General features: G+C 41.1%; 1 protein-coding gene and 4 pseudogenes across 1 annotated transcript; all 5 read left to right on the top strand.

The window, feature by feature from the left end:
- Positions 1 to 2,090: 2,090 nt before the first annotated feature.
- LOC149917332 (UDP-glucuronosyltransferase 1A9 pseudogene) lies at positions 2,091 to 3,236 on the top strand (annotated as a pseudogene).
- A 2,045-nt stretch (positions 3,237 to 5,281) lies between these two features.
- On the top strand, positions 5,282 to 6,245 carry LOC116235977 (UDP-glucuronosyltransferase 1A6 pseudogene; annotated as a pseudogene).
- Positions 6,246 to 10,336: 4,091 nt separating this feature from the next.
- Positions 10,337 to 11,211, top strand: LOC116236031 (UDP-glucuronosyltransferase 1A1 pseudogene; annotated as a pseudogene).
- Positions 11,212 to 13,079: 1,868 nt separating this feature from the next.
- On the top strand, positions 13,080 to 14,437 carry LOC116235978 (UDP-glucuronosyltransferase 1A1-like). The gene is made up of 2 exons (XM_031604451.2): positions 13,080 to 14,227; positions 14,403 to 14,437. Exons 1-2 carry the CDS (start codon positions 13,363 to 13,365, stop codon positions 14,435 to 14,437), a joined length of 900 nt encoding a protein of 299 aa, XP_031460311.2. The 5' UTR covers positions 13,080 to 13,362.
- A 1,656-nt stretch (positions 14,438 to 16,093) lies between these two features.
- LOC149917331 (UDP-glucuronosyltransferase 1A1 pseudogene) lies at positions 16,094 to 17,047 on the top strand (annotated as a pseudogene).
- Positions 17,048 to 17,387: the final 340 nt, after the last annotated feature.

The raw sequence follows: 17,387 nt of genomic DNA, 5'->3' as shown, positions 1-17,387 counted from the left end.
CCTGACCTACTGCTTACTGAACTGAACTAAGAAGTGGAGAATTCACTGTGTATTCCAGTTTGAGATCCAATATGAGATTTGGAAATCGTTTACGTGATTAATCAATAACCTCAGCACTATGTCCAAACTTCCAATGATAAATGATAATGATAATGATAATGAAACCACACCTGTGAAGGATTAATTGACTTCTGGTAGGCTCTTCAAAGTGACTCCTTCAGTAGTGGGATTTTCTTTGGGGTCTACAGACGTGGAACACGGTAGTTGCCTTACTTATTCTTTAATTGCTACATGGGTGCTCTTAATGATGATCATCTGGGATGGTGGGAAACTTTTTGCACTGTCCAATGTGAAAACCGCCAGTTTTGCATGAGTCCAGTAATGGGGAAGCTCAGGCAGAACAGGCAGAAACTGCTTGCTGATGATCTGCAAACCAGCATCAAGTATGTAGCAGACACACTGGAGAAATGTCCAGGCCTTTACACACGACAGGTGGGCTCCTGTAAGGCTGTACTTCTTGTTTCATGTTCTATTGGCTCCATTCAATACTGCCATGGTGATGTTTTCATCCTGTAGAAATCTGTATGTTAACAAGGAAATGACAGAATATCTCAATTACTGTGGCTTTGATGATCTGTTTTGATGCTTCTGAGTGGAGCCACAGTTGCTAACTGTGCTACAGTCCCGTTTACGCTCTGTGGGAGAGGATCTCCAAGCGTTTTACACCAGTGTCAGTTTTGCAAGTTTTGTCAGTTTTGCAAGTGTCATTCTCCTTGTTGTTTTGTGTAGGAGAATCATTAGATGCATTAGGCTGTGGATAGAAGAGAAGGCTGTTGGTGCTTGGCTAGGTATTGCCATTTTGACCTTGAGCAATTGCAGGCTTTTGTACTTACAGTAGAGTGTCCAAGTGATAGTCACAAGCTTAAACCGGCTTGTAGGTGGCCCGACATAAACTCAGTGAGGCGGATGAGAAACTTGAAATGAGTCAGCAATATTCATAAACTGTGTCAGTCCTGAATTGTACTCAGTCCAACTTTGAACAGAGTACTTTATGAGTTAGAAACATGCTGTTAACAGAGTTATCTGCGGTTCAGTTTTGAAGTTCTGTTTTGCAATATAGCTTTATACCTAATAGAATGAAAGGTTAGAGGAAAGCTTTCTGTAGAGATGGGGAAAGGTTTTCAGTTGTCAACATCTTTAGAAAATGCTGGTGTAATTCAGAGGGAAATAAAATCTCAATTGTACCAAGTAATGGTTTTGGTTATTTAAAAAACAACATAGATCGTTCAACACTAGTTTTTCACGTTTATATTTACTGTAAGATATACTTCACTGATGAATTTGCCTTAGTATGGTTAGAAAAGAAATGCCTATTAATCCTAGCAGTGTTTCTTGACATCCGTGCTATGGATGCATTTCTGTCACAGGTTCCCAAGTACCCTGGAGTATGTTGTCAGTCAATGTCCAAGTCCAGTTTCTTCTATCCAAAGCAGCTCCAGCAGCTGCACAAACCATATGGCAGTCTGCATGTGGGTGCTCATCCCACTCGTCAACACGTCAGACAGCCTGGTGTCTAAAGACATTTGTGTTGGGTTCTGGGAGATTGGTTTAAGGTCTGGAGTGATGCGATGTCATCCAACATTGGTTTATCAGAGGTCTCCATTTGGATGCCAAGATACCAGTCCTGTTACAGCCCACGTTCTCTTCACTTATTGAATGAACAGCAAGACTGGGAAAACCCTGTGCAAGGTGCATGAATTTGAGGCAGCTATTTTGTGTGTGATGGGAGAGGAAGCCTTAAATGGGAGTGAAAGCATTGCACATGTTTGTGAGTGAATTTTCCACGGTAGTTGATTTTCTGTGGCCAAAATTCCTGCCTTCCATTGTACTGGTACTCTTATAGGGTAACAAGGAGTTGTTTTCACAAGACTTGCCTTCCTTTGTCCTGACTAATTGGTGGGAGAAGACACATCAGTGTTCAAGAGAGAAGTCTGTAGAAATCAACATGTCGAGGAGCTCATTCTCTGTTAAGCACTGAAAACTCCAATGAATCTCTAATGCTCACTGTATTTGCCTTTAGAAGTATGGAAAAAAAGCAGCAGCATTATTCCCTGGTAGGTGTGCAGTGATTAAGTCAGTAAATCATTAACTAGAAGATAATCAGAGATCAACATAACTCAGCAGATATATCCATCCCCTTCCTACAAAAGCATATTCAAATACAGCCTGGAGAAGGAGAATACAACGCTTTCACAGTCAGTACTCTGTCCACAGGAAAATGACGTTGCGGCTTTGCCATCCACTTGCTGCCTGGATTTTTATCCTCCTCATTCCTGGCCTCTCTGAAGGAGGGAAACTCCTGGTGGTGCCCATGGTTGGAAGCCACTGGCTAAGCATGAAGGAAGTAGTTCAGAAGCTCGCCGAGAGGGGACATGAAGTGGTGGTGCTTAAACCAGAAGTAAGCTGGCATACGGGAGAGACACAAAAACACGCATACACTGTGAAAACATACCCAGTGTCTACCAAATTAGAAGATCTGGATAATGCTTTTCAGCTGTACTTTGCTACTCACCTGAAGAGTCTGCCTTTCCCACTGTATGCTTTTGAACTCTACAACATTTCAACATACCTTTTTGAATCCTTCTATCTTCAGTGCAGAGAATTGTTCAGCAGCACGGAAACACTGCAGTACTTGAATCAAAGTGGCTTTGATGCAGTCCTCACAGACCCTATTTTTATGTGTGGAGCAACAGTTGCTAATTACCTTTCACTTCCATTTGTGTTCTTCATGAGAGGATTACCTTGCAATCTACACTTTGAAGCAGAACAGAGCCCAAGCCCTCTGTCATATGTCCCCAGAACATTTTCGTTCAACTCAGACCACATGACATTTTTCCAGAGAGTGGAAAATACACTGATTTCTCTTCTGGAGCACTTTTACTGTTATGGTTACTATCGAGCTGCAATACAGCTTTCCTCTGAAGTTCTTCAAAGGGATGTAACTCCAATGGATCTCCTGAACTCTGCTTCTATTTCAATAATGAGGTTTGACTTTGTGTTTGAGTATCCCAGACCAGTGATGCCCAATATGGTCTTCGTTGGAGGTATGAACTGTGCTGAGAAGAAACCACTGCCTAAGGTTTGTTCATTTTCTCAAATTACACATTTTCCAAAGCAATAATTTCATGGTTAGTGGATGTTTAGTGCTCTTGATTTTGTTCTTTTTTTTTCCCTAATGATTTAATATGTAACTGAGCCTTGACATATTTTTTTCTGTGGTCTGAGATGCATGTGCGATATCCACAGTTAGATCCAGGTTGCTCAGAGCCCCAGCTTGACCTTGAAAGTTTCCAGGGATGGGGTTTCCACCAAATCTCTTGGCAATCTGTTCCAGAGCCTCACCACCCTTCACTGTAAACAACTAGTTCCTATTATCCAACCTAAACCTCCCCTCTGTCAGCTTGAAACCATTTCTCCTTGTCCTACTTTGAAAGACCCTGCAAAAGCGTCTGTCCCCTTCTTTCTTACAGCCCCGCTTTAGATACTGAAAGGTCTCTCTCACATCTCCCCAAAGCCTTCTCTTCAGCTCTCAGCCTGTCCTTGCTGGGAGATGTTCCATCCCTGGAATTATTTTTGTGGCCCTTCTCTGGACGCTCTACAACAGGTCTATGTCTCTCTTGAACTGAGGACTCCACATCTGGATGCAGTATTCCAGGTGAGACCTCACCAGTGCTGAGTAGAGGGACTGGATCACCTCCCTTGACCTGCAAATCTATGAATTCCCACATTTTCAGTGTGTGCTTCAGAAAACTGACTCCCACCTCTCAACACCCCATATTCATCCCTTTCTGGGAATTGGTTCTCTATAATGTAGTTGTTTACATTACTGCCTGTGTCTGGCAAGGAGCTCAGAGGCTTAGTTTGCTTGTTGAAGTTTTCTCTGTTTCTCTGTGTGTTATCAGCGGGACTAGTAAAAGATATCCAAGACTCCTTTGTTGTGTCCATGAAGGTATTTGCTAGCCTCCTTTCCATTCACTTGCCCTGAACCCATAATTTAGTTGTTGCTATGTTTTTGGTTTTTTTTCTGTCTGGTAGCATGGCTTTTTTCTTCTCTTTCCTTCTCCTCGTCAGATTTGGAATTGCATGGTACTTTGTGGTGTTCATGATATATTCAAAAGGCACACAGTTTTGACTACTTGGAGGAGCTGTGAATTAAACATCAGCCTTCTACATACCGATTAGGTACTTTTCAGTTAGGCTAACCCATAAAACAAATGGAATTGGAATTTCCACTCTCTCTCATGAGCATATTTTAAAGGTTTCCTTTAGAAAGCACAAAGGCTTTTATAGTGGTAGATGCCTCCAGTGTTACTAAGAGATGATGCAGAATTATAAAATAGTATGAGTTGGAAGGGACCTTAAAGCCCATCCACTTTGAACCCCTGCTATGGGAAAGGACACCTCCCACAGACCAGGCTGCCCAAAGCCCCATCCAGCCTGGCCTTGGGCACTGCCACGGATAGGGTATCCACAGCTTCTCTGGGCAGCCTGTGCCAGGACCTCACCACTCTCATAGTAAAGAATTTGTTCCCTGTATCTAATCTAAATCAACTTTCATACAGTTTAAAACCGTTCCCCTCATCCCATATACTACAACCTCTGATAACAAGTCCCTCCCCAGCTTTCCTGTGGCCCCCTTTAAGCATGGAAAAGCCACAGTGAGGTCTTGGTGGATCCCTTTCTTCTCCAGGTTGAACAAGCCCAGCCCTCTCCAGCCTGTACTCATGTTTGGGATTGCCCCATGCCAGGTGCAGGACTTTGCACCTGGCCTTGTTGAATTTCATGGGCCCACCTCTCAAGCTTGTCCAGGTCCCTCTGGATGGCAAGCCCTTCCTTCCTACATGTCAGTCCCAATACAGACGCCTGAGGGCAGCACTTGTCACTGGTTTCCGCCTGGACATCAAACCATTGAATGCAACTCTTCGAATGTAACTGTCCAGCCAATACCTTATCTGTTGAGTGGTTCACCCATCACATCCACATCTTTTCATTTTATAGACAAGACTGCTGTCCCAGGTCTTGTTAGTTATACAACGAAGGAGTATGCTGACCTACTTCTAAGGTTAATGATTAAATAAATTAAAAGTACAAAGGGGGACAGCTTATTTCAAGAACATTGTACTCCTTTCCCTGTTACATAAACAATTGTCATCAATTATTGAACAATAACCTCAAAATTTTGGTAAGTTAAATATTTCTGTAGTCAATAATTAATTTCCTGCGGATCAGTTAAAGCTTACACAGACCTTCATATAAAGGACTGTGTTGGGTGTCTCCAGAACAGAACTCTACAGCTTACTTTCAGTAAAATGGCTCTTCAATTTACATGTTTTTACCAACATACTGGGATATTTTTTCTTCTTCTATCGTCTTTAATCTTTGCGGAATGTGGGAAGATCCTGGTGATACCTCAGGATGGAAGTCATTGGCTCAGTATGCGACCAGTAGTAGGAAAACTCCAGCAAAATGGACATGATGTTGTTGTGGTTGTACCGTCATCAAGTTTGTTTATGAAGACAAAGGAGCATCAAAATTATACAGTGAAAGTATATCCAATACCTTATGCAGATGAGCAGTTACATCTTGTGCTCAGGTCATTTGTTAATGATCATTTTACTGAACAATCTACATTGAAAATAATTATTACAATGTATCAAAATATTATAGAAATTTTCAGGTTTTTTTTCACTACGTGTCAGAGCCTTTTGCGCAACGAAGAAATGATGCAGTATATGAGAAAGAGCAAATTTGACGTTGTTTTTACAGATCCAATTCTGATGTGTGGACCAATACTTGCTGATTATCTTTCAGTTCCTTCTGTCTACTTCTTGCGAGGATTTCCTTGCGGTATGGATTCAAAAGCTACCCAGTGTCCAAGCCCTCCTTCTTATGTTCCCAGGCTCTTCCTAAATAATTCAGATAGCATGACATTTGCTCAACGCGTGAAAAACATGCTGGTCAGTATACTGGAGCTTGTTTACTGTCAGCCTTTATTCACTCAGTTTGAAGATCTTGCGTATGAGATTTTGCAAAAAAAAGTTACAGCTACAGACCTTCTAAGCCGTGGATCTGTCTGGCTCATGAGATATGATTTTGCGTTTGAATTCCCAAAACCAACAATGCCAAACATGGTTTTTATTGGAGGGATAAACTGTGCTCAGAAGAACAAGCTGTCTCAGGTATAAAACTTTATTTTATTTTTATTGAAAACCAGAACAGAAATATGTAAGTATCTTACATTGAAACTTCACTAAAAACACCTTCATATTTAAAAATAGAAAGCTAATCAAAAATCCTGCAAGATTCATAAATGTTATTTGCTAGTATCCAGCATTCTTATTAAATCATATCCTGGCAATTCTAAAGTCTTACCAAGTAAGAAAATTTAAGTTACATGTAAACATTATGCAAATGATGAACTGTTTTTTTGAATTGAAGATTTTGGCAAGTGGCAGACATTTCTTCCCTAAAGAACTTGGTAGCTTCTATTTTATTTAAGTTTCTAATGCTACATCCACCTCCAGAAGAGCAGGCACCACAATCATATTGCTACTTAGCTCTGAAAGAGTAGCCTAAGGAACATACATAGACACTGTCTGGTCTTTATCTGCTCCACGGTGTTCAGGACTGTCCATCTGGACACATCAGGCACTTGCTGTCATGCCAGGAGCATTCAATCCATCTGCTTTGGTGGCTGTGGGAGCTATGGACTCTAGGTGTTGCTATCTGACTGTAGTGACTGTCATGAGAAGCTTGCAGGATAAAGGGCACCCAACTCTGTTGTTGAAGGCAGCCTTGGCATCAGTGTTGTTGAAGATTGGCATGGACATTTCTGTGCATGTACATCTATATATACCTATTCTCCTTTGTCATTCTTGAAGGTTATGGGACTAACATCTTAGCCATTTGTCAGTTGTTTTTCTGTTCATTCAGCCAGGTAGATTGAATTACCTCTTTCTCTTTATGTCAAGGTGTTAATATAAACTGAAAAAGAAATCAAATGCACACAAGGGTTAAAATTTGGAAAAAGTAGCAAATATATAAGCTGCAGACAAACCTAAACCCCAAAAGAAAGCCTTTCAAAAATATATCCTCTTGTTCTTTGTAAGTTATTTAATTAGATTCTAGAATGGATGTCTTCTATAAATTCCCATACAGGTTTTTGGGTGAGAGCCAGATCTCTGAATCAAGTTTGGGGGGGAAAAAAAAAAAGCAAGAAAGGAGTATTCAAGAATTACATCTTCTAAGTGCACCTGAATCAGAACTGTGTAGAACAAAGCCCTAATATCTTCTCTTTTGTTTAGATAAGTATGTTTCATGCTTGTGTTGGAGGTGACTGAGACAATCTTCTTGTCACAAGAGTATTTAGGGCCATAGAATGAAGCAAACCACCTGGTTCTCTCTATCTGGTTAGATAAGTCTGAATAAAAGGAAAAAGAATAGCCATTGCTTGTACAGTCTTTCAAAAGGACTTGTAAATTATGAGTAGGAAAGATCACTGATCTGATATTAAAGACTCAAGCAGATGCCTGTGAAAGACCCACAGAGGAAGCACGTGGCTATCTGTCTTCATATGTCAGAGCCTAGCTTGATTTCATCTTCAAGTGTTCATCAGCCTTTGCTATGGTTATGAGTAACAGGTCTGTCTGTGTATCGCCTTTTCCTGAGCTGTTTGAAAATTCACATTAATCTACTACCTTTGTCATAAACTATGTATATGTGGATAGTGCAGGTGATAGAGCTAGCTGTTCTTTTTGAAGGTAGGTTCTCAATGAGGTTAAAGCTTTCTCACAAGCCTTGGAAATAAGTAGGCAGAAAATGCAGGGGAAAGAAGGCCCCACCAGTGTTGTAGTGCCTTGGATGCCTGAAGTAACAAATTGTGTGCTGAATGCAGGATTTTTTATTGTAGATAACACCTTCCTGGTCATCTACTTATATATATGAAGTTTTACTGCAGCAGGTAATCACCAACAATGACTTAGCAGTTTAGATCCAGGAAGGATCAACTCCACAGAGTTCATGGTCTGTGTCAGCCCTGAACTGAACTCACACAGACCTTGGACTCACAAGTTCATGAGCTAGAAACACATTGGCTTATGTTATCTGAGGGTCAGTATTTCTGTTTTGCAATAGTTTTATACTTGATAGGATAAGAGGTTAGATGGAAGTTTTATGTTTAAATGGGGAGAGATTTTCAGTTGGCTACTTATCTTCAAAAATGCAATTTTGATTCAATGAAAAAAAAAACTTCACAGTTTTTCACAATTTTACCGACTAGACCAGGTACTTCAACACTGATTTTTCATATTTATTTCAATTATACCTCACTGCACAATTTGCCTATGTTTTATTAGGAAAAAAATACTTAATAAAAAATACCGATTTATTACACTATAACAACTCTGACAGAATTCAGTGAGATGACACTGTCCAACTCTGTAAGGCTAAGAGGAATTCTGGTGTGCTCTTTACAAACCAAGTAGCACCGTATCATGTAATCCAAACAGTGTTTCTGGACAACCATTCTGTGGATGCATTTCTGCTACGGGTTGCCAAGTACTCTGGAGTATGATGTCAGTCAATGTCCAAGTCCAGTTTCTTCTATCCCAAGGAGCTCCAGCAGCTGCACAAACCACATGGCAGTCTGCATGTGGGTGCTCATTTCACCATATGTGAGATTGCTTGCCCTCTAAATACATTTATGTTGGGTTCTAGGGGATTGGTTTAAGGTCTGGAGTGATGTGATGTGCATCATTTTATCAGAGGTCTCCATTTGGATGCCAAGATACCAGTCCTGTTACAGCCCACGTTCTCTTCACTTATTGAATGAACAGCAAGACTGGGAAAACCCTGTGAAAGGTGCATGAATTTGAGGCAGCTATTTTGTGTGTGATGGGAGAGGAAGATGGGAGTAAAGATATCACACAAGCTTGTGAGAGAATTTTCCACTCCGTGACAGATTTTCTGTGCACAAGCTTTCTGTTTTCCCTTTCACTGGTGTTGCTGTAAGATGGCTAGGATGGCCCAGTCCTATTTCATAAGTGTGCTGGAAATAGCCAACACCCTTTGCTCATGCTGATATAAACTATGAACTGATTTTAGGTAGTATACAAGTTCAGTTCAATCACATGAATGAGTAAAACCTAGGCATGGTTATTTATAACTTATTTGCCAATATGAAGGTTGCAATTTGCAGACCCACATTTAAATGGAAAGTGTTCTCTTACAAATGAGTGCAGTCAGAAACTTGCATTTACCTTGGCATCACCAATATTCACCATCTGTAAGTGAGAGATACTATGGCGTGTTCACTAGCTCACTTAACAGCTACCCACAGCACCTCATCCTTAAACAATCCCTGAGAAAGGAGCAAACAGATTAGATAGGTGCCCAGATATCACCATCTGATCTGGTCACTAGGCAGGGAATGGGTCTCCATCTCCTTTCTACATCAGAGCTACAGTAATTCTGCATTGAATAAATGTTGCTATATGAGAACAGCAAGAGATTGCAGAGATTTGTCTTTTTAGAGATCATTTCAAGTGTATGGACACTACAGGAAAATAATCAGCTTTAGGAGGTGTAGTTCTAGCTAAAATCCAAACTTTTCCAAGCGAAGTGCAAGAGACAGGCAAGAGTTAATCCCAGCTCCTTGCGTGACTTGTGTTCACATACACAAAGTTATCAATGCCTGGCGGTGTGAAACAGTAACTGAGCCCAAGGATAAATCCCTGCCCTTAGTGCTTTCAATGAACATTTGCCCAATGACTCAGCTTATCTCAGAACTGTAGTTGTTTGCATAGTTACATCAATCAGCCAACGCTGAACAGAGCCAACTCACTCAGCAGCTAGCAGTCCTCTATCTCCCAGTGTAATCAGAGGCAAGAAAGGTGAATAGGAGAGATGGGGGCTGCTGCAGTTTGGATAAGACAAAGTGGGGTCTGCATTGATGCTAAGAAGGTCATCAGTCTGTGGTACTAGTGTGGAAAGGAGAAGGGTGAGGCATTGAATTGTAGTCACAGTATGGGAGAGCCAAGTTTATGACAGCAGACACACCTTTCTCATGCTTGTACAAACCTGCTTTTGAAGTCCAAAACCCATTTCAACATTTTATAATCATTAATCTCCTAACTTGAATCCAGTTGCGTGCAAACTGCTAAACATGTGAAAGGGCAAAAGTATAATTGCCAAGCGGTATATTTGTGTAGTTGGATTGAAGCCTCAAAAGCTTTCAAACCACCCCAGCTCACTATTGCTCCACCTTGCAACATGCTGATGGCAATGCTTCTCCCCTTCTTGTGCTGCTTGAGTATTGCTGCTGCTGGGAAGCTGCTGGTGATCCCAATGGACGGCAGTCACTGGCTCAGTATGAAGGAAGTGCTGGCTGAGCTGAGCAGTAAAGGGCATGAAATAGTTGTTGTAGCACCAGACAGCAATATCCTCATAGATTCTTCAGGGAACTTCACGATGAAAACGTATCCTGTACCATACAAGCATGAAGAGATGGAAGAGCTTTTGCATAATTTTGGTATGAGCAGTTTCAGTGAACAGCCTTTTCTTACCAGATTTTTGGATACTTGGGAAAATTTTAGAAAGACTTCTGCTATGTTTCAAGCTGCCTGCAGTTCCTTACTGCACAAAAAAGAGCTGATGAAATTTATAGAAGAAAGCAAATTTGATGCAGTCTTTACAGATCCTCTGACACCCTGTGGACAAATAGTTGCTCTGCATTTGTCTATTCCTACCGTTTTCTTCTTGCGGGGTATTCCATGTTCTATAGACATTTATGCTGCTCAGAGCCCAAGCCCACTGTCCTATGTCCCACGATTGTTTTCATTCAGTACAGATCGTATGACATTTCCTCAGAGAGTGAAGAACTTACTGATAAGCATTTCTGAGTATTTTACCTGCAGTATCATCTTTTCACCATTTGAAAGGTTGGCCTCAGACTTTCTCCAAAAGCCTATGACATTGACACAGCTTTTAAGTCATGGATCTATTTGGCTGAAGAGAACTGACTTTGTCTTTGACTATCCCACACCTGTGATGCCCAGTATGGTTTTCATTGGAGGCATAAACTGTGGAAGGAAGAAGCTATTACCTCAGGTTAGTGAGTTCTGGCAGTCATACGCTTGAACGGTCTGCGTGAGATCTAATGGCATTTGATATAGACATACTTACCTAAAGGTGTAATTTAGAGTAACTGTTTCTGTATAGTGAATGCATGTGAAAAACAGTGGTGTCATTGACCAGCAGAAGAAGACATGATTCCATCTTCTTTTTTTGGACCTGCCCAACACAGGGATTTTGTTCTCTAAGGAAATCACATGGTACTCTGTATTTAATTCCAGCTGGTTGGGTACACAAACTTCACCTGGTCCAGGAATTAATGCATAAAAGTGCAGGTGGATTTAATAGTTCTTCCAAAAATTCTTTGCCCCATGAGACAGTAGTGTATTTATTCAAGAGCACTGGCTGCTTATCCAGTAAGAAAAGTAACTCACTGGGTTAAGTGCAATAGCATTATTTGCTCTTTTCTGTAACAGCAGTGTTGTGTTTGGTTTGAGTTGAAAGGCTAATACTTTATTATGGGGAAAGTTACAGTCTAGCAACAGTTTCCATCACAAAAACTAGGCAGCTGCATACTCAGATGTCTTTTTATAAGACATCCAGTTCAGACAGAAAATGTTTTCCTGTAAATATTGTGGGATCTTTAATGCTGATTACTTCTTTCATGTGTGTGATGTATGTTGACTTTCTGGTGTTCACAATGTACTACATTAGCTTCATGCTGTACTCCATTAGCTTGTAGCTGCATGTGATGTGTCTCAGCTTCTTGCTTGCTTGGGGTAGGTACAACAGTCTCATGTTGTGAAGGCAGACATTAAGTAGAAAAGAATAGATAGGAGGAGATAGCACTCCTCAGCAGCTGATGAATCTCTAGTTAGTGTCCAGCAGTTTCAGCAGCAAATCACATTGTTTCTTGCAAGAGATAAAAGTTTTGTCCTTTGCAAATGCCCCTACAAAGAAACAGGTGTTTCTCTGTTCTTCCTTTGAATGTTTTTCACTTCTCTGTGTCATACATAGTGTATGTATTCCTCTTGCCTGTCACCTCTTCTATTCTTCCTGTAAATCCATATGCCTTTGTGAATATGAATTAATGATGCCTTATAGTAAAATAGATTTGCATTTTACAAGCTTGCACACCTTCCCCAGATCCAGCCTTACCTGCCCTCAGGCTGTGCTTAACTCCTCCCATTACTTCATCTGATGCTGCCCATTGTAAGTACTGTTTACTTCATTTGAGCATTTATTGCTCAGGTCTTGCTTACTCACAGAAATGTCTTTCAGACTGCAATAAACCCTCTCCATGACCACTTCTATTGGGGTAGTACTTTTTTTTCTCTGTTCTGTTCATCTGACCTGTTTAAAGGCTGCTTCAGAGGCAAACCCAGATAGACACTCTGGGAAAGCAACCAGTTTGCCTGCATGCAGTTCCACTTTAAATTTCGACTCTCCTCTAAAACCAGAGCTCACTTTCACCCTTATCTTGCAAGGGCTAAAAAGTTCAGGGTCCAGCATAGTTTTATTACTGTTTCTTTAATGGCATTCCAGCCCTTTATTTGTTATTTTCTAGATGTAGCTAGGCATCACAGTTATATCTAAAAGAAAAATTTAGTCCTGAAGGTTAGCACATGTCTAACAAAAATGCTTGCTAACTCCTCAGACATGGTATTCTTAGTTTTTCAGACATGGTTTTAGTTTTTCCTCTGAAATAAGAACGACACCACTTGCCATTTAAAATCAGTTCTTGTTCTGAAAGCATTATTGATTACCTCTGCCCAGGCTTTAACTAACTGGGTACCAAGGGATCTGAGTGGATTTACTTTCTTGTAACTCCTGTCAATTGGCAGTTAACATTCTGGTTGCTCCTTCTGTTTAGTCTTATACTTCAACAGCATGGTTTCCTTATTTTCTTATGCATGTACACAGTATTTTTCAGTTAATGATTTGTTACACAGCATTATTAGTGCATTACTTGCTGAAAAATATGTTATTCCCTTCAGTCCCACTGTTCATTCAGTACAAATGGGCGGGCATTATCCAGTTTAGCTATGGTTCAGATGACTGTTAGAGAGATTGGCTGAACTTTAACACCTTCAATTTGTCCATATCAGTGATTATACATTCACCACAAAGCAAATAAGTCTAAAGATCATCACAAAAAACACAGCACAGTTAGCTTAAAAGCTCAGAGGTGCTTGTGTTCATTAGAACAGCTCTCCCCACATTTCAGCAGGAATGGCCCTGGTACTTCCTTCTCATGCACAAGTCTCAGTGTCGCTGCTTCTGCTGCTGTCCGTGCTCAGCTTGGCTGCAGGTGGGAAGCTGCTGGTGGTGCCAGTAGGTGGGAGCCATTGGCTCAGCATGCAGGAAGTGTTAGTTGGACTCAAGCAGAAAGGACATGAAATAGTCGTCGTTTCACCTGAATTCAATTTACATGTAAAGCCATCAGACAATTTTACAATGAAGCTGTATCAAGTCCCCATATCAGAGGAAGAGATAAACGGAGATTTCCAGGCATTTTTAAAGGAGGCATTTGAAGAAGGATCATTCCTGGAAAGATTTCATAGAGTACGAGAAAGAGTGAAAAAACTCTTTGATTTAGGCTTCATAGCCTGTGAACACTTACTGAAAAACAAAGAACTTATCAGATATCTCGAGGAGAGTAACTTTGATGCCCTCTTTACAGACCCTGTACTGCCCTGTGGAGCGATAGTGGCTGAGCATCTTTCCATCCCTTCTGTGTATTTACTGAGGGGAATACCATGTGGATTACATATTGAGGCCACTCAGTGTCCCAGTCCCCCTTCTTATATTCCCAGGCTATTTACAGACCATACAGATCACATGAACTTTCTCCAGCGTGTGAAGAATGTCATCTTTGACACCTCCAATCTTTTTCTTTGTGACTTCCTTTTTAAACCATATGAAAAACTGGCTTCTGAGTTCCTTCAGAGAGATGTGACTGTACTAGATCTCTTACGCAAGGCTTCCATATGGCTTCTGAGATATGACTTTGTGTTAGATTATCCAGCACCATTGATGCCCAACATAATTGTAGTTGGAGGAGTAAACTGTGCTCACAAGCAGCTACCTCAGGTGGGTTGTGCTGTTTTTAATTCTTGTTCTGGTAGACTTCTGTGCTCCTAAAAATGTGGTTTTGTATCTCAAATAGATATTTAGTTCTCAGAAGGAGTGAGCTGTGCAACTCTTAGTGAAAACAATGGTATTTCTGTCATTTCTTTCTCACTTTCTGTTTTTTTTTTCTGTATGTACAACTTCATCTTTTCATTTACAAAGTATGGTGAATTGAGAGGCAGTAAGTGGCTTCTGACTTGTTTTCTTTTCTTGTACAAGAAGGCGTTCTTCCACTTGGCTGAGGATAGGTAAGAATGTATGAGAAGTATAGGGATGTGTCCCTTGTGTGTACGCCAATGGAGTGGTGCCCTGCACTGAAAGCTTCGTCTGGCATTAGAAAAAAAAGGTATCTTAGGTTAATTGTCAGTGAAAGAGTGGTCAGGTTCTGGAATGGGCTGCTCAGTGAGGTGGTGGAGTCACTGACACTGGGAATGTTCAAGAAACATTTACATGTTGTATAGAGGGGCATGGTTTAGTGAGAACTGTTGATGAGAGACAGGCAGTTGGCTGGATGATCTCGACGGTCTTTTTCAATATTGGTGATTATATTATTCTATGTTTCTATCATTCAGTTTAACTGTGAAATGAACAGTGGATTTGTTACACATAACTTTTTCGCAATGTGTTATTGAAATACATTATCTATGGTGCTGAGTAACTTACTTACTAACAATGGGACTTCCTTGCTCTCATAAGGATCTCATAGTGAGCTATGGAAGGGTACTGAAAAGTCTGAGGGACTGTCACAGCCTCAGTCAAATAAAATCTTTCAACTTGACAACTGCTGGGAGTAGTGTCTGTTATTTATAGAGAAATGCACATCAGGCTTCTGTCCAGAGGCACCCTTGCTGCCTTACCACTTCTTCCTTTGTCCGTGAAATTGCCTGCTATATGCGAAGGTATTTCCAAAGCCAGAATGAACAGGAATGTCACAGATGATGGACACTCAAGGTATGAAAAAGAGTCTGTGTTTACAGACAGACCTCAGACAATCTTTCCTTGGAGATGACCTTATGATATCTGAGATGCCATCAATGTTGTGAGCCTGAAGGAGATGTGGTGGCGTGGTGGATCCTGATGAATTGCGTTAGAACTGTCACAGGGTTTTTCACCTAGAATTTATTCCAGGGCTGCTCTCAGTGGAAGAAAAATTCTTTGCTTTTCTAGTGAAGATCTGTAGTGAGACTTTGTACGCACTATCGAAAGGGATTACCAGGTTCTGTGGAAAGTAGGACAAGGTGCTCTATTACCTGAGTTCTTTACTCAGAGGGTGGCCAGCTGTTCTGAGGCACAGGAAGTACCTAATTATGTGGATAACGTGTCCTGCAGTCAAACTGCTGTCATTTTAAACAGCATCTTGAACAGCTATTTCACATCAGATGCTGGCCCGTAGGCCTTCTAGAAATGAATGAGGGAGAAGCCATGCTCAGAGGAAAGAGAGCAGCTGCTGCTAGGTACATTGGTGATGTGGACTTGACAGATCTCCAGTGGATGCAAAAGTTTCATCCTGAGGGAGGCTATTAGAAGCACAGAGCCACATACAGCCACTCCTACCTCCTTCCAGGGTCACACACCACTCTTCCTCTAAAAGGAAGAGATGGGGCATAGCTGATGGGTGCAGCGGCACCACCCACCCATGGACTTGGATAAACTCCAGTGCTTGTTATCCAGCCTTTTATCAAACTGATTAAACATTTACCACATAGCAGTTACATTACTGAAGGATCAAAAGTTATGGCATGGAGCAGATAGCTTAAAGAGCACAGGGCTGTTGCTATTGCTTCAGAGCTGCCCGGAGTTTTCTTCCTGTGCAGTACTCCCACAGGAGTGCAGGAGTACAGCAGGAATGGCCCTGGTACTTCCTTCTCATCCTCAAGTCTCAGCGTCGCTGCTTCTCCTGCTGTCCGTGCTCGGCTTGGCTGCAGGTGGGAAGCTGCTGGTGGTGTTTGTAGATGGGAGCCATTGGCTTAGCATGCAGGAAGTGGTAGAAGGTCTGAGGCAGAAAGGACATGAAATAGTCATCGTTGCTCCTGAAATCAATTTACAAATAAAACCATCAGGGAATTTTATTATGAAAACCTACCCAGCCCCTTTCACACAGGAAGAGATAGATGGATATTTCCAGGCATTTTTTAAGGAGGCATTTGTAGAAGGATCATTCCTGGAAAGATTTCATAGAGTACGAGAAAGATTGAAAGAACTCTTTGATTTAGGCTGCAGAGCTTGTGAACACTTACTGAAAAACAAAGAACTTATCAGATATCTTGAGGAGAGTAACTTTGATGCTCTTTTTACGGACCCTATATTATCTTGCGGAAATATACTAGCTGAGCATCTTTCCATCCCTTCTGTGTATTTCATGAGGTTAATACCATGTGGATTAGATTTTGAGGCCACTCAGTGTCCCAATCCCCCTTCTTAGATTCCCAGACTATTTACAGACCATACAGATCACATGAACTTCCTCCAGCGTGTGAAGAATGTCATCTTTGACACCTCCAATCTTTTTCTTTGTGACTTTCTTTTTAAACCATATGAAAAACTGGCTTCTGAGTTCCTTCAGTGAGATGTGACCATGCTAGATCTCTTTCGTAAGGCTTCTGTATGGCTTCTGAGGTATGACTTTGTGTTAGATTATCCAAGACCATTGATGCCCAACATAATTGTGGTTGGAGGAGTAAACTGTGCTCACAAGCAGCTCTCTCAGGTGGGTTGTGCTTTGTTTTTAATTCTTGTTCTGGTAGAATTCTGTACTCCTAAAAATGTAGTTTTGTATCTCAAATAGATATTTAGTTCTCAGATGGAGTGAGCTGTGCAACTCTTAGTGAAAACAATGGTATTTCTGTCATTTCTTCTTCACTTTCTGCTTTTTCTGTATAGACGACTTCATCTTTTCACTTACAAAGTATGGTGAATTGAGAGGCAGTAAGTGGCTTCTGACTTGTTTCCCTTTTCTGTACAAGAAGGCATTCTCCCACTTGTCTGAGAAGAGATGACTTCCCCTCTGTGTATGCCACTGGAGTGACACTCTGCACTGAAAGCTTCAACTGGCATTAGACAGAAGCATATGCTGTCAGAAGCACAGTTCCATACAACATGCTCCCTCCCTTCTTTTGTGTTACACT

The sequence above is a fragment of the Phasianus colchicus genome, chromosome 7, assembly GCF_987193195.1.
Source record: "Phasianus colchicus chromosome 7, bPhaCol1.hap1.1, whole genome shotgun sequence".
NCBI classification, from domain to species: Eukaryota; Metazoa; Chordata; class Aves; order Galliformes; family Phasianidae; genus Phasianus; species Phasianus colchicus.
The sequence above is the reverse complement of the archived record's forward strand: the minus strand, read 5'-3'. Positions and strand labels throughout refer to the sequence as shown.

What these genes read in the sequence shown, in the direction of transcription:
- LOC116235978 (XM_031604451.2), top strand. Translation starts at nt 13,363, where the DNA reads ATGGCCCTGGTACTTCCTTCTCATGCACAAGTCTCAGTGTCGCTGCTT. An exon ending in CAAGCAGCTACCTCAGGTGG is followed by an intron (nt 14,228 to 14,402) that starts GTTGTGCTGTTT and finishes CTGTATGTACAA; the next exon opens with CTTCATCTTTTCATTTACAA.